The sequence below is a fragment of the Anolis sagrei genome, chromosome 5 (genome assembly GCF_037176765.1).
Source record: "Anolis sagrei isolate rAnoSag1 chromosome 5, rAnoSag1.mat, whole genome shotgun sequence".
NCBI lineage: Eukaryota > Metazoa > Chordata > Lepidosauria > Squamata > Dactyloidae > Anolis > Anolis sagrei.
This window is the reverse complement of record NC_090025.1, coordinates 81,385,903-81,403,570: the sequence shown is the minus strand read 5'-3', so window position 1 is coordinate 81,403,570 and position 17,668 is coordinate 81,385,903. Positions and strand designations below refer to the sequence as shown.

Sequence of the window (17,668 nt, the reverse complement as noted above, 5' to 3'; positions counted from 1 at the left end):
CTCCTGAGTCACTTGGCTCCTTTGCCTCCAAGCTAGCATTCAGTTCACAACTGGCACCTCTCTTATTTACTTCCTAGATTAAACTGGTGCAAGGCTGTGTTTGTAATAAATCTATAGAAGGCACATTCCATAAAAGTTGATCTAGTATTGTAATTTCCAAGCTATTGAGTTCATGGTTGTTAAGATCAGAAATGACTCTTCGCTGTAAATCAGTGTGGCTGTTGCTTGATACTCAAACCTTCTATACCAGCTCATTGCAAGGAACTGGAATATTAGTAGAAGGAACATCTACTAATTATCCATTGCTGAGCATGAAAATCTAAGCAGTTCAGGTTAACATTAGATAGGGAAATATCAGCATGATAGTGACTGCTTGTTGATAATGTTACCATTAGAAACTATGGGTTTAACTGGGAAAAGAGTGCATAGTACTGAAGACATTGTCTCCTAGAAACATGTGGATGAGGTTTTAAAAATGCCCTTTCCCAAACATGACACTTCCTTAGTTGTTGTTATGTTCCTTCAAGTTGACTCCAGTTTATGGTGACTTCAATCACAGAGTATTCTTGGCAAGATTCAGGCATGTAGGCGGGGGGGGGGGGGGGGGGGAGGCTTGAGGGGCTTCAGCCCCCCCCCCCCGAAATTCTCATGGTGGTTCGCGAAAAGGCCTTATTGGTGCATTATTTAAACTGTTATGTTTATTCATACCATGATCTGATCACCATACTCAATATATCCCATATGCATGGGGGTATTGGGGTAATGATACAAAAGGTTTGCTAGGGTAGACCCTCTTTCACTCAGACTCAGCCCCCCCAAAACTCACCCCCCCCCCCCCGCACCCCCCCCAAAAAAATTCAGCCCCCCCCCCAATCGAAATCCTGGCTACGGGCCTGGCAAGATTTATTCAGATGAGATTTGTTATTGCCTTCCTGTGAGGCTGAGAGAGAGTGACTTGCCCAAGGTCACCATGGCTGAGTGGAAATTTGAATTGTGGTCTCCCAGAATCCCAGTCCAACACTCAAACTAGTATACCAACTATACTGCCATTATGCAGACTGATTCACACACTTTCTAGGTGCAGAAAAATCCCACAATATGTTTGATGACCATTGTAATCCAACCTATAGCAGGAAAATAGCAGGTTGAGAATAACAGTTCCAAATTGAGATTTGCCATGGTTCTGCTTCATCACTTCTCTCCTCTTCTCTGGCAATATGTATAATGTTCACTCATTTTTCAAAAACTGAAGAAAGTTTATGAGAGAATTGCATAAAAAGTGTCAAGAGCAGACTTTTGGATCTTGACTTTCATAATCTGACTCTTGTAGCAAATGCGACTTGTTCCCCTACCACATCATTGATTCCATGCGAGCATGGAGTCATTGTTACAATAAATCCTTGCAGGACCAAGTATATGTGTGTTGAAGGCAAAGAAGGTCAACTAGCAAACTTGGGTATAGCCCAAGGGGCTATATCTTTTTGAGTTTTCTTGAATACATTCTGGAGTACCAGCATGAGATGCTGAAGGAGAGATTCTGGAGAGCCTTTTCTCTGAGGAGACCCATGGACAAAAGCTTTGCTCTGGGGAGCAGTTTGGAGAAGCTGCTCTGAAGGAGAAGCTATGGTGAAATAGCTATTTACTTCAAGGTTTATTTTGATCTCTCATTTGCTGTAAGGTGAAGATGCCTTATTTTCTGTTTCTTACAAAGACTGTGTAAGATTGTTGCACTGCTTGATTTTTTGTATGCAACATTACCAAGTTTCTGTTTCATCTCTGCTGAGTAAAGAGTAAAGATTGTTCTGTTCACTTTTACTCCAGTCTGTGAGTCTTTTGCATTTGGACTTTGGGTGCTGGGATGCTGTGCAAAACACGTCGCTGCGTAACAGTCATGGCAGTTCTCTGCATTTTTATTAATCCCACTCCAAGGAGAGCTTTGGTCATTGCAAGATGTTATGTGTTACCATTAGCTGTTTTGGAAGGGGGATACAAAAAGGGGTTGTTCTTGTGACATCATTTCCGTTGAAATACTTCACCATTCTTTGTTTGTATGCCCTAAATATGATAATATACAGATGAAATACAGGAATTCTATTTTTCTCACAGTGCTCTCAGTGGCGAGTGTTATAATATTCTGTAGCTTCTGAATGACTCTGATGCATTCTTTTGTGAGACTGTTGCAAATTTTATTCTTGAGATTAGTAACTCTTAATTATGCTTTCCTTTTTATCTGTGACATCTTGTTGTATATGTTTTTGTTAATATGATGCTATTGTTTATTGTTCATGTCTTTGGTTTGTGTTTTGGTTTTTTCTTTATTATGATTTGTTGTTTGGGCTTGGCCTCATGTAAGCCACTCTGAGTCCCCATCGGGGAGATGGTGGTGGGGTATAAATAAAGATTATTATTATTATTATTATTATTATTATTATTATTATTATTACTAGCTGTCCCCTGCCACGCGTTGCTGTGGCCCAGTCTGGTGATCTGGAAAATAAAGTAATGAGAAAGTGTTCAATTCTAATATATGTAATTTCTTTATGCTTGTGGGTAAAAAATATTTCTTGCTATTTCTTTGTCAGTGTTGATGTGGAGAGTGTCTGGTTTGCCTACTCTGGAACATGCAACATGTTATTGCCCTTCTTTAGGGGTCCCTTTCAAATCTAGGATACTATATCTCCATGTGCATGAATCATATCAATCTATCTATATCTATAGCTTGATGGATCTTTGTCAGGAGGGCTTTGATTACGTTTTCTTGCCCTGTTGAAGGGTGTTGGACTGGATGGCCTTGAGTATTTTCTGTTGGTCATGGGGGTTCTGTGTGGGAAGTTTGCCCCATTTCTGTCGTTTGTGGGTTTCAGAATGCTCTTTAATTGTAGTGAACTATAAATCTCAGTAACTACAAATTCCAAATGTCAAGGTCTATTTCCTCCAAACTTCATCTGTGTTCATATTTGGGCATATGGAATATTTGTGTCAAGTTTGGTCCAGATCCATCATTGTTTGAGTTCACAGTGTTCTCTGGATGTAGGTGAACTACAACTCCCAAACTCAAGGTCAGTGCCCACCAAACCCTTCCAGTGTGTTCTGTTGGTCATGGAAGTCCTGTATGCCATGTTTTGGTTCAATTCCATCATTGGTGGAGTTCAGAATGCTCTTTGATGGTAGGTGAACTATAAATCCCAGCAACTACAACTCCCAAATGTCTAGGTCTATTCCCCTTAAACTCCATCTGTATTCATATTTGGGCATATGGAATATCCGTGCCAAGTTTGGTCCAGATCCATCATTGTTTGAGTCCACAGTGCTCTCTGGATGTAGGTGAACTACAATTCCCAAACTCAAGGTCAATGTCCACCAAACCCTTCCAGTTTTTTCTGTTGGTCATGGGAGCCCTGTGTGCTAAGTATGGCCCAATTCGATCATTGGTGGAGTTCAGAATGCTCTTTGATTGTAGGTGAACTATAAATCCCAGTAACAACAATTCTCAAATGACAAAATCAATTTTTTGAGTGGAGGACATACATTGGGTTGTTAGGTGTCTTGTGTCCAAATTTTGTGTCAATTCCCCCAGTGGTTTTTGAGTTCTGATGGTATCACAAACGAACATTACATTTTTATATAAGATTATTATTATTATTATTATTATTATTATTATTATTATTTGCCTGTGTTGTGTGCCAATAAAGGCTCTGTGTGTGTGCATGGCATACAAATTCTGTCAAAATTCCTTACGATGCTCTTAAGAACTTTGAAAATAGCTAAAATACATTACTCATTAAAAAACAGAGAGGAAGAGAAAGTATCCCAATGCATTCTACTTCTCTTGGAAAGCAACTCCCATGCATATTGTGGTACTTAACTGTGTCATTGTTATGCATTTCTTCCAGGTTCTGGTTTATTATTAGAGTTAATCTTTATGCAAAATTGACAAGGTTGCTTTCCAAGATAAAAGAGTGTTGCTTGCATGATATACCGTTGAATTAAATGATGATAATTACATTAAATTCTCAGTAATGGGGTTGCAATTAATATTTCCAGAGGCACAGCCAAAAATAGCCATGCTTTGTGCAGCGGAATTTCATTTAGCTTTATAATGTTTCATACTAATAACTGCACATTACCATCCTATGAAGGCACTAATCTTGTATGCTCCGCCGTATGTAATTGATTCTTGAGCAAAATCCCACATCCTGCATTTTTAAAAGTATGAAGAGACAATGCTTAGAATTCACTTTCTGGTGTCAATGACGTCAGAGGAGAGGGAAGACAGGCCTAGGTAAGGTCTTGTTGCACAAAGCGTGTTTTAGCCAAGTTCCATCCAAAAGACACACAAACAGGAGGAAAAAGGAACAGGAAAACTTTACACTTATCAGCAGAGGCATAAACTTGCAATGTTGCATACAAAATCAAACAGTGCAACAAACTTACATAGTCCTTGTAAGTAACACAGAATAAGGCTTCTTCATCTTCGTTCAAATGAGAGAGCAAAACATAAACATTGAGTAAACAGCTATTCCTCCATAGCAAAGAGCATCTCTGTTAGAGCATAGCAGCATTACAGCATATTGCTTCTCCTCAGAGTAGCGTATTTCTTCTCCAAACTGTATTCTAAAATCCATACAGTTATATCCCACCAGGTGTGGTCCAAACATACTGGCTGATCTACATTACCAGCTGTACATAATGATTAACATCATAAGGTTTTTCTTCATATATATATAGTGCATTTTAAACATTGTTTACAGTTAAAGTGTGGGGGTAGCAATTGTGATAAAGGGTGAGAAAGGGGGGAAGAAAGAAAAAAAGGGGTGTAGATTTCTTTTTGTCTTCTGGAGGATGAACATCTTGATCTATATTCTGTTCTTGGTATTTCAATCAGTTTGGTTTCATCTGTTGATGTTTTCTACACATCAGATAGTTCAGTAAGCAATGTTATTTTGCTGTTTTGAATAAAATTTTCGAATCCTGACCAATCAGTTTTCTGTCACATATCATTTAGTCTCTGGGACAGGCAATCCATTTGTATCGTATCAAATACTTTAAGGATCCATTCCTCTGTAGTCAGTGTTTCTTTTTGTTTCCACTTTTTAGCTAGAGTTTGTCTTGCTGCTGTACTCATAAGAAATAGCATTCTGTCTTCATTCATATCTAATTTTCCACTTGTTATGCCTAAAAGGAAGCTCTCCGGAGTGATAGGGAGGTTTGGTTTTTTTTTAGTATTCTTTGGCATGCTATGTGTATTACCTTCCAGTACCTTTTAAACTTTTTACAAGACCACCATTAGTTGAAGAAGGTGCCAATTTCTTTTTTGCATTTCCAACACCTATTTGACATGTGTTTATTAAATTTAGCTGATTTTTCTGGGGTATAGTACCATCTGAATTGCATTTTATACCAATTTTCTCGTATTTCAGTGGTGACAGTATATTTTAGTTTTTTGTCGCCCCCCCCCAAAAAAAAAACAAAAAACAAAGAAAAAATCATAAGGTTTTTCTTTAACACACACTTGATCCTACTACGACTTACTGTAACAGGTCTGTCACCTGTAATGTTTCACACTAGATCTTTAAGAACTAGATGTATTTCTGGACTCTGAATGGAGTAACTGAATGTGTTCCCTTTGACATTTGAAATGGGAGTACAGCAGAGCTTGGTAATAGCATTACTTTAGGGGCTACAACTACTAGAACCCCCCAGGCCACTAGCTGGGGCATTCTGGCAGTTGTAAGTCCCAAAAGTAACATTATAAAAGCTCCAAAAAAAGCTTAACTGCATATTTGGCTGTGAGCTGAATGGCAGCATGTGTATTTTCTACCAATAATAATAATAATAATAATAATAATAATAATAATAATAATTTATTTATTTATATTCCGCCTCCAACTGAAACTGAATCCTGACAAGACAAAGGTCCTCCAGGTCAGTCGCTCGGCCGAATGGAGTATAGGGTGGCAACCTGTGTTTGATGGGGTTACACTCCCCCTGAAGACACAGGTCCGAGTTTGGGGGTCCTCCTGGACTCAGTGCTGACGTTTGATGCTCAGGTGTCAGCGGTGGCCGGGAGGACCTTTGCACAGTTAAAGCTTGTGCACCAGCTGTGACCATACCTCGAGAAATCTGACTTGACCATGGTGGACTACTGTAATGCATTCTATGTAGGGCTGCCCTTGAAAATGGTTTGGAAACTATAGCTGGTGCAAAGATCGGAGGCCAAACTGTTAACTGGAGCTAGTTACAGGGAGCGGTCAACCCCCTGCTCAAACAGCTCCATTGGCTACCAATAAGTTTCTGGTCCCAATTCAAGGTGCAGGTTATTACCTATAAAACTCTAAACGGTTCAGGACCTGACTATCTTCATGGCCATATCCTCCCCTACAAGTCCACACAGTCATTAAGATCTTCCGGGGATGCTCTTCTCTCACTCCCACCTCTGTCTTAGACGTGGTTGGAGGGAATGAGAGAGAGGGCATTCTTGGAGGTGGCCCCTTATCTCTGGAACTCCCTTCCCAGGGAGATCAGGCTAACACCCTTCCTATCCACATTCCATAAGGAATTAGACGTGGATGTTTCATTGTGCATTCGATTGACCACTCCTGTGTCAGATGATTTGAATCATGATCTGAATCCAAATTCCTATATTTATTACTACATTCTTAAGCTAAGTTGAATTGATCCTGTTAAATTGCACTATTTCTATGTTACCGTTCCTATGCTACTATTTGGTACTACCCACCTTATTGGCCACCTTATTCTTTAACTAGTCTTGCATATTGGCCCCTTCCCCCCAAAAAATGAGTTATGTTGTTGCTTATGATGTTTGCTTTTCTTGTTTATGTTGTTTTATGCTATTTTAATATTTTAATATTCTGTTTAACTGTATGTTGTTTTGGATTTGGTCCCATGTGAGCCGCCCGAGTCCCCTCGGGGAGATGGAAGCAGGGTAGAAAAATAAAGTTCTTCTACTTCTCTTCTTCATCTCCCCAAGGAGGACTCGGGATGGCTAACATGAGGCCAAGCCCAACGAATTATGACAGAGCAAAAAGATAATACATAAAATAAAAATACAATAAAATAAATCAAAAGGATAATACAAAATAAACACAGAGTATAACATAAAGGTGAATCCGGCGAAGACTGAGATCCTGTGGCATGGCCACCCAATAGGTCCGACCCATCCGTTACCTACCTTTGATGGTGCTGCTCTATCTCCATCGCCTACCGTTAAGAGCCTAGGTGTCGTTTTGGATTCACAGCTGACAATGGAGGCTCAGGTTGCTGCTGACAGCAAACAGGCCTTTTTCCATCTATGACAAGTGAGGCAACTGGCACCTTACCTGTCGGATGAGGCTCTGGCAACAGTCATCCATGCCACGGTCACATCTAGGCTGGACTATTGTAACGCCTTGTATGTTGGCCTTCCTATTTCTACGACCCAAAAGCTCCGTATTGTCCAGCCAGGTTACTCACAAAAACGCCCATGAAATGCCATATAACACCAGGTCTGTGACATCTACACTGGCTCCCAATTGAGTATCGTGGTTTGTATAAGATGCTGGTCCTGACCTTTAAAACTTTATATGGCCAGGGTCCATTGTAACTTAGAGACCGTCTCTCCTTCTACCATCATCAGAGGTCGCCACGACCATCCCAACGTGATTTGCTCTATATACCGGGTCCTAGGGAAGTGCACTTGGAAAGCACCAGATGCAGGGCCTTCTCTATTTCTGCCCCTGCCTTGTGGAATTCCCTGCCTCCCTATTTGAGAGCCATGTGCGACTTGAGGTGTTTTGTCCTGGAGCTTAAGACCTGGCTTTTTACTGGAGCATTTGACTCATGTTAATTTTAATATTTGTATGTATGTGTTTTATCCTGTGTAATTTCTGCAGTGTAAATCGCCTGGAGCATCTCGGATGGAGGGTGATTAATAAGTAATTAAAGATGAGATGAGATGATAAAAAACAAGACATTGAGCCAAGTGGGCAGGGCCAAATAAACAGATAGGATTTTAAAACCCTGGGTGAGATGGATGAGTAGGGTAATGTATCTGATGGGAAGTTCGGATGGGACAAACAATGGGATTCAATTCACTGAAGGATGAGATAAAGTGCATCGAAAGACATTATGTACTGATTTGGTCAAAGTTAGGGACTTGTTGTTCAATCCCATGCATTGCATTGCACTGATTCTTTCTTTCTTTCTTTCTTTCTTTCTTTCTTTCTTTCTTTCTTTCTTTCCTTGTTTTCCTTCCCTTAGTTTTAGTCCACGTTTGCACTGCAAGCAGTGACGGCCGATATGGTTACTCCTTGACAGGGCAACCAGAGAAGACAGCAAAGGGCTGGAGGTAAATAACATTTGTTATTCTTTCCCATCCTTGTTCTTTGCTGATTCAATATTTTATCCACTCTTAGATGCCAACCAGCTTTGTGACCTCAATACTTCTTTTCGGTCTCCCATTTTTCTTATGTGCTGGATAGTGAAAGAGGACAATTCCCCAGGTGACTCCCATGTCAACAAATGGCAAATCCACTCTGGCTTTTAATCTGAACCTTAACAGATTTATACATGGTTCTGGGCTCTATCCCTGCTTTAAAAATTCAACTAAAAGCCAGAGTAGATTCACTATCTACTGACATTGTAACTACCAGCCAGCAATGCTTTTGGAGATGGAATTGAATTTTTAAAATGGCAATCGGCCCAAACATCATTTTCAGAAGTTCAGAATAAGTTCACTACCTCTGAGGATGCTTGCCATAGATGCAGGCGAAACGTCAGGAGAGAATGCCTCTAGACCATGGCCATATAGCCCGAAAAAACCTACAACAACTCAGAATAAGTTATATAACATGATTTTTGCTCCTAGGTTATAAATGTCATTTCCTAATTGGTTCTATCATGAAAACATGGGGAAAGTTTATTAAACTGCACAAACTTTGTTTTTGTGCGACCTCCTACAGCACGTTTGCTAGAGTTTTTCAATAAATATCTCATAGTCAGATAAAAATCTAAATGTAATTATAATTCAGACATTAAACTATATTTATAAGCTGTATCGACTATATCAATTCATCACAAACCTATAACGCTTCCCAGTTCTGACACATACATCTTCACAAACCCGTCTAATGCAAATTATTGCCTACAACATGAAATAATGTTTCTATTTTAATTCTAAAATCACCTTTTTTAATTCTAAAAATTATATTATTCAGACAATGAAGCAGCAAGTGATCTTGGCAAGAAAGGACAACTTTAAGATAGGCAACTTTTATTGATCTCCATAGTTCCATTCCATTATTATTATTATTATTATTATTATTAATTTATTAATTTATTTATTTATTTACAAGTTTTGTATACCGACCTTCTCACCTCTCTTGAGGGACTCAGACCGGTTTCCAACCATAATATCACATACAATCAATAAAACATCATAATACATATTACAGTAAAACATTAAAACAGCAATTACAATCAATAACTATAATGGTCAGTCGTCACACTAAAATCGTTGCTCATCATCCTCCATCCATATCTCAGGGTGTTGGCGCACTCGTCGAATGCCTGTCTCCATAACCAAGTCTTCACCTGTTTGTTTGTTTTGTTCTGTAATACAATGTTCTGGTTGCGGATGACATGATAAATAAATAAATAAATAAATAAATACCTGTTTCCTAAATGTCAGGATAGAAGGGGCGGTTCTGATCTCCAGTGGGAGAGAGTTCCAAAGTCGAGGGGCCACCACCGAGAAGGCCCTGTCCCTCGTCCCCACCAGACGCGCTTGGGAGGCCGGTGGGACCGAAAGCAGGGCCTCTCCAGACGATCTTAATAATCTTGATGGTTCATAGGGGAGAATATGTTCAGAGAGGTAAACAGGGCCGGAGTCGTTTAGGGCTTTATAGGTTAACACCAGCACTTTGAATTGTGCTCGGAAGCTAATTGGCATCCATTGCTTTTTATTTTACTTTATAATCTGTGTGGCATGAAAATAAACAACACTGTGTTTTTTCCCCCAGGCTGAGTCTTTCAAGGCATGGACCAGCTTCACGCTATGGCAATGACCTTTTCTATATTGAAATGCATGTGGAATATCAAACCGAAGACAGACTCAGGTTTAAGGTGAGTGAAAGAAATACGGAAAACTAGCCAGGCAGCAGACCTGCCAACTAGTTATGATGCCTGCGAATAATCTCCAATATTAGAGGTAGTAGATCTCTGTACACCAGTTGCTGGGCAATGCAAGTGGGAAGATGCTTAGGCTCTTAAGACCTGCTTGAAGGTTCTTATTGTCACAAATACTTTTTAAACATTAAAAAGGTTCTCTTATTCCATTTTCAGCAAGACAGAGTATATCAGGCACTTTACAGAGAAAAAGGTAGACACACAGACTGTGCTGTTGCACGCTGGGCCTGAAATAATGTCTGTTTACAGGACGTGCCTTCTGTATGCCCAACGGGACGCCGGGGTGCCTCAGCTGAAGGGCCCCTTAGATTTCCCAACACAAAGTTCTATTGAGGCTCAAAATAAGTTCAAAAAGGTTCTTTATTTGGGCTTAAATCTTCAAACAAATGAATTAAATGCTTTGTAACCTTGGAAAACAGTAGCTTCCTCAATCTGCTATCAAGGGCAGGCAACTGGTGGTAAACTGTTCCTTTCTTCCTTAGAGAAATCTTCTGACCCCTCCCTGGGCAATCTTTCTTTACCTTGCTGGCGTGAGGCCCTTACTCCCAGCTCCAAGCTACTTACCAAACAATGGTTGCTGTAGATCTGCCAAGCCAAAAAGTGTCCTTTAGTTTTACTCCACGAAGGCTGTAGGAACTGTCCTGTTGCCCCAGCAAAGGCTGGCTGTATTCCCCCAGCAAAAGCTGTGGAACTATCCCTTTACTCCCCCCGGCAGAGCTGTGAGAAGTGGAGCCTTTGTGCAGGTGGGAAAGAGAATCCCACACATCCTGCTGTTAGGCTTCAAACAGTGAGACTGAACAAAGTCCTCCTTTGCCTCCAAATCCCTGGGGAAAGGGGTGGGTCTAAAGCAGTGGTTTTCAACCTGGGGTCCCCAGACGTTTTTGGCCTACAGCTCCCAGAAATCCCAGCCAGTTTAGGATTTCTCGGAGTTGAAGGCCAAAAACATCTGGGGACCCCAGGTTGAGAACCACTGGTCTAAAGACTCTAACGATGATTGCTAGGTTGCTGGCCCTATGGCTGCAACCTGGGGAAGCTATCTGATTGCAAAATGCGTGGCTTAAATAAATTCATATAAACTAGCAGTGCAAGAAAAAGAGGTTAAAATCTCCTGGCACTGCCGTGCCAGCACACAGACTCTATATAGCTACTTTTGTTACACAAACAAAGGGGTTATTGCATTTTGCTCTGCACTCACACACCATTCATTCATTCTTCATGCATACATTACCATCTCTTCTTCCTGCTCCTGGAGAATGTGGGCTAGATTGTGTTCTCTGCAAACCTGCCATTCTGTAGAAGACCACCTTTCTCCATTCCTTGGAGAAAGAGGCGGGTGACCAGACCCTACTGTGTGCCACACTTTTGGAAAATAAGAAAGTCTCTTATATAGCAAATGTCTTGCTGCTCTTGTTCAAGAAGTCGTAAATGACTGACACAGAAGAAGAAGTTAATTTTTCTACCTCGTCTCCATCTTCCCGAAGGGACTCGGGGCAGCTTACATGGGGCCAAGTCCAGGCAACCTACAATTAAAAGCAAAGCAACAACAAATTACAATTTTAAAAAGCATAAAACAGCATAACTATAATAGACAAGCATCAAACAGCAAAAGACAATTTTGAAAAGGGGGGAGGAAGGTCAATATACGAGTTGATTAAAGGACAATTGGTTCAATAGGGTGGATGAAAACGTATAATATCATAGGAAATATCATGAAAACAGAGCAATTCAACAGGATCAGAATCAATTCAGTTTAACTTAACTTACAAAATCTGAATAGTAATGTGATATAGGAATTCAAGTTGAATGATGATTCAAGTCACAACACAAGTTGTATGTCATAGGAGTTGTCAATTGAAAGCACAACAAAACATCCATGTCTTTAATTCCTTGCGGAATGTGGCTAGGGAGGATGTCATCTTAATCTCCCTGTGGAGGGAATTCCAGAGACGGGGGCCACCACCAAGAATGCCCTTTCTCTCATCCCCTCCAGCCGGGCTTGAGACGGAGGCGGGAGCGAGAGAGAGCATCCCCGGAAGATCTTAAGGATTGTATGGGTTCATAGGGGAGGAGGCAGTCAAGCAGATAGGCAGGTCCTGAACCGTTTAGAGCTTTATATGTAATAACCTGCACCTTGAATTGGGACCAGAAACTTATTGGTAGCCAGTGGAGCTGTTTAAACAGGAGGGTTGACCACTTTCTGTAACTTGCTCTGGTTAACAATCTGGTTGCTCACCTTTGCACCACTTGTAGTTTCCGAACCATCTTCAAGGGTAGCCCTACGTAGAGTGCATTACAGTAGTCCAATCTTGAGGTACCTAAGACGTGGACCACCATATTGTTTTTCAAGCTAAAACATAATGACTCCACCAATTCTGGACAGATGTTGGCTTTTCTTTCTTAACTAGTTGCTTTTCTTTCTTAACGCAAGGAACCATTGTGTTGACTTCCTTAACTTATAGAGTTGTTGTCTTTGACTCTGTAAACATGTTGTTTTCAACTACAGTTCAACAAGTCATCAATGTCAGCAGTTCTCATCAGCAACTTTTAATCACATGAATTCTTCACCTCTTTTTGCATTTTTCCAGGCTTCATTCTCAGAATAGTATCTTCAGTCTTGGCCGGACCCCAATAACACACCCTTCATACAATTTCATTCAATCCACACATCATATTTATCACACTATGAACATCTAGTTGGTAACTGTGGTCTACAGGGTGTTGTACCAGGTATAGACTGCAACTCCCATCCCATTCACAGTTAATTATGTGAGATTGTGGGAATTGTAGGCCCATAAGATATGGAGAGCCATAGTTGACTGACCTTCAGGAAAGCTCTTGGCGTGATCCATCTGTGTTTATTTTTATGTCCTTATGATAAACTTACTGTTCATTTTTCACTTGTTTGCAAATAGATCTTTGATCCAAATAACATACGGTTTGAAGTTCCTCTCAAGATTGAATCCCCATCTGTCACTGCTGCCGACACTAACTATGACATTGAATTTGTCAATGATGAATCTACTCGATTTAAAATCATAAGAAAAGCCACAGGAACAGTGCTGTGAGTACACAATATATTACATTTGGCTGTTGGTGGATGGTTTTTTTCCCTAATATACAAAAAGAAGCGATGGAGCTGAGGCAAACACAATTTCTCATGCATTACTGTTTAGTTCAGCATGAAAGGAGAAGAAAAATGATTCTTTCGGTCCTCGGCAAAAGTTCTCATTTGTTACAGGAAATAGTACAAGGAAAAATGATTCTTTCTCCCCTGAAAGTAGAGTTCTGGGAATATAAGCACCATGGGTATATGCAATGAATATCTGAATCTATGTTGTGTAGTGGTTTAAGTGTTGAATTCTGGAGGTTGGTCTTCAAATCGTTGTACGGCAATGGGTGTCCTTGTACAATTATTTTCAGCCTCAGAGGAAAACAAATAAACCCTATGATAGGTCCCCCCTTAGAATCTCCATAAGTTGGTAATAAGTTGAAGGCACAAAACGACAAACGTGGGTCACAGACTCAATGCATGCTCTTCCTGAATCCCTTCTTAGACAAATGCCATAATCTAGTTGTCATAATCTTCATTTTCAACATGTCTAAGTTTCCTCAAAACTTAAGTATTTTTCCTAGGAGAGACACAAGGTCTGAATTTAAATCTTTGCATATCATACGAGGGTTGAATGAAAAGTAATGCCTCCATCTTCGTAACACCTCAACAGATGGCAGTATTGGTATGAAGCAGGTACTGGTTTGTTCAGTAGACTCTCCTCTACAGTTCCATTTTGGTGGGAAGCCTTAGCATTGAATGGTTGTGTTGTTAAAGTGCAAAATATGGAATCCTGCACAGATGGTCGGTCAATGCGACTTAAGTAATGTGCAGTCATTGAATTCTTTACAGCACAAGGTGTCACCCCAAAGGAGATTCGTCAGAGAATGGCAAGCTGTTAATGGTGATTGTGTTGATGTGAGTAGTGTGCATTGTTGGGCGAGTAGGTTTAAAGATGTTGAGGTGGGAACATCTGACTTGCGTGACCAGGGGTGGCTCAACCCATTATGCAAAGTAAGCAGTTGTAGTATAGTTGATTTTGCCCAGGGGCACTCTTGAGACGCTCTTGGGGGAAAATAGACCTTGACATATGCGTGTTGTAGTTACTGGGATATATAGTTCACCTACAATCAAAGAGCATTCTGAACTCCACCAGTGATGGAATTGAACCAAATATGGCACACAGAACTCCCACGACAAACAGAAAATATATATCAGTGATTGGTGGGGGGGTGGGGGGCAAAATACTGTTTGCTTACCGTTGAAAATTACCTAGGGCTGCTTCTGTACGTGACAAACAAAGAGTTGGACGTCCTGTGATAGCAGCCACCAAGTTTCACAAGCAAAAGTTTGACAGATTGATTCAGAATGATCATCATATCACTCAGAGATAAATTTCAAGCATAATCGGCATTTCACAAGAATGTGTGGGTCACATTACTGTTTTGCTTGGCTATCGGAAGATCTGTGCATGATGGGTTGCGGAAAGAGAGTGTCAACTTATTCTATGACAGCTTCAGAAAACTTGTTCATCATTGGCAGAAATGTATCCAATTGTCTGGTGATTATGTGGAAAAGTGAATAGTGGTAGTTAAAGAGCATGTTCTTAGGATTATTTCTGAGTTTGATTTATTAAAATATTCTCATCCAAAGCCCAAGTAATGAAGGTGGAGGCATTACTTTTCATTCAACCCTTGTAATCACATGTGTTTACAGGGTTGGTCACTAGTAGCTCTAATATGGTAGCATCAGAGGCGTCCCTAGGTAATTTTCAATGGTGAGCAAACAGTATTTTGGCGCCCCCCCCCCCCCAACCAATCACTGATATATATTTTCTGTTCATCATGGGAGTTCTGTGTGCCATATTTGGTTCAATTCCATCATTGGTGGAATTCAGAATGCTCTTTGATTGTAGGTGAACTATACATCCCAGTAACTACAACAAGCATATGTCAAGGTCTATTTTCCCCCAAGAGCGCCTCAAGAGCGCCCTTGGGCAAAATCAACTATACTGCAAATGCTTACTTTGCATAATGGGTTGATCTCCCCCTGGGTAGCATTCAATTTTGATGGTGGTGACTGGCTTCTATATCACCTGTTTGTGGAAATCATTCTGAGTTTTAGTTGACATTCTAAATAACTTATTTCAGCTGCTAAACCTATTTTGGGGATGTCATCTTCTACATTTGGTCTATAAACCAGAACAGATTCACTGCATCATTGACTTATCATATTGGATGACTAACCAACTAATGATCAAGGAAGAGATTCGGTATTGTTCTCCAGTGTCTAGTGACAGTGGCATTGGGGTTTGTATGGTCTTCCTGGAGGATGGTAAATGTTGTGAGGAGTATGTGCAGAAGTGTTGCATGCAGTCAAGAAGAGGACAGTGATCCATAATGTGGAAGATGCTAGAGGGCAGCCTTGGCTAATATGTTTACCTATAGCAACATTACTAATGAAACATTACAATGTGGAAAAGTGAATGAATGTTGAATCTGGACAGAAGCAGAGAGCGAGGTGGAATTCCACATACCATACATCGTTGTTAGTTAGTCGATCCCTCGTTGTCTGAGTTGGTGGTGGGTATGTAGAGCCCTATGCTTGATCTGCATGTTTTTCCACAGTGAGGGCATTGGTTTCCAGGTGGAAGCCGGTCCAGGTCGGGGTTGGCTTGACACACCTTCCTCTTGGCACATTTCTCTCTTTCGCCCTCCATTCGTGTCTCTTCAAATTGTGACAGCACTGCTGGTCACAGCTGACCTCCAGCTGGAGTGCTCAAAGGCCAGGGCTTCCCAGTTCTCAGTGTCTATGCCACAGTTTTTAGGGTTGGCTTTGAGCCCATCTTTAAATCTCTTTTCCTGCCCACCAACATTCAATTTTCCATTCTTGAGTTCAGGAGACGGCGTTGTCGGGCCGTCATGTTTGGAAGACGGCGTTGTCGGGCCATCATGTCATCATGGAGGATGGTCCAGAGAGCACTGCAACTCACTAAGATGAATGCCTTTGCAAGGTCAATTAATGCCATGTACAGAGGTTGATTTTGTTTCCTGCATTTTTCTTGGAGCTGTCATGCAGTGAAGATCATGCCCACTGTTGCTCTGGAGGGGCAGAAGCCATTCTGGGATTCAGGGAGGGTGTCTTCTGAGAGGGGTAGAAGGCGGTTTGCAAGGATTCTTGCGAGGATTTTCCCAACGGAGGTTAGAAGGGAGATACCTCGATAGTTTCCACAGTCTGTTCTTTTCCCCTTTTTGAATAGGATGATGATGGTGGCATCCTTGAAATCTACTGGGATTGTCTTGGTCACCCACACTTTTTCTATGAGCTGGTGGAGTTGTTCTGTCAGCTAAGGTCCTCCCTCTTTAAAGAGTTCTACAGGGATCCCATCTGGTCTGCTAGCTTTGTTATTTTTTTTTTATGGCATTGCTAGACAGACACATATTTGGTTAGTTTGGATAGAGAGGCATCCGTTCAACTAAGCTGAGAGTCAGCCCTGCCATTAGGATGAGTGGGATGACTGTATGTGATGAAAACCAGGAAAAGTTAGCAAATTAGATGCCTAATTTATTATTGCATTTTTTTCTGTCAGAATCAAGGTTGGGTAACTGATGTGATTAAATGCTTCGTGTGCCAAAAAAAAGAGTACAATTTGCACCTACACTTTTTACCTAAATGGTTAGGCTATGTGTCTATGGGTCCCATTTTCCACATCATGTCAGGTCGCAACTGTTGCACTCCAGGACAGGAAAAACCCTCTGACTTTAAACACCACACCATTGGATGGCAAACAATCCTTTTATTGAAGATAAATAAAAAGCAGTAAAGTAAAAAAAAACACTTTATAGAAATAAGAAAGTCCAATTAGGTAGGAAGATAAGCAGGAACAAAGTAGTCCAGGGTAATAGTCCAACAAGGTCCATAAAAACAAAGCCAAAACTTCCCAAATAAAATGCAAGAAATCAGGAAACATGAATCCAAGGCATGAATATAAAAGCATAGAATCCAAGAATCAAAACCATGAAACAAAGGCACTTAAAACATGAATTTTTCAAGCAAAGCTTCCATGAAACAAGGACAAAGTCTTGACGTGATTTCAAACGATGCTTCATTTGACTACATATCCTGTATTTGAGACTTTTACCTCCTTGTTAGCTATGTCTCTAGCACTCAGAAATTGGTTTTGCTTCAGCTGAGAATTTCTTATGTTTTTCTCTCGGAGCCTGGCAGAACGCCGAAGCCACTGTTTGGCTCTTCTGTTTTGACTGATCTCCTCCCATCTATGTGCTCATTAACTTCTGCAGCTGGGCCAGGTGCCGAGCTGTTTTCATGTTCCCTATCATGGAAACTCTCTGGTAACAATTCAGAAAGCACACCATCATCCCCACACCCCTCAGGGACATTCTCATGGGAAACTACAATTTGAACAGGGATCTC

At 40.8% G+C, this 17,668-nt stretch overlaps 1 protein-coding gene across 1 annotated transcript in view; it reads left to right on the top strand.

Moving 5' to 3' along the window:
* LOC132777231 (sucrase-isomaltase, intestinal-like) overlaps window positions 1-17,668 on the top strand; it is a 183,243-nt gene that overhangs the window by 6,572 nt on the left and 159,003 nt on the right. Inside the window, exons 2-4 of the mRNA XM_067468804.1 lie at window positions 8,260-8,347; window positions 10,020-10,122; window positions 13,098-13,246. Coding sequence (XP_067324905.1) covers window positions 8,260-8,347; window positions 10,020-10,122; window positions 13,098-13,246 — 340 coding nt within the window. The remainder of the gene's footprint in view (window positions 1-8,259; window positions 8,348-10,019; window positions 10,123-13,097; window positions 13,247-17,668) is intronic.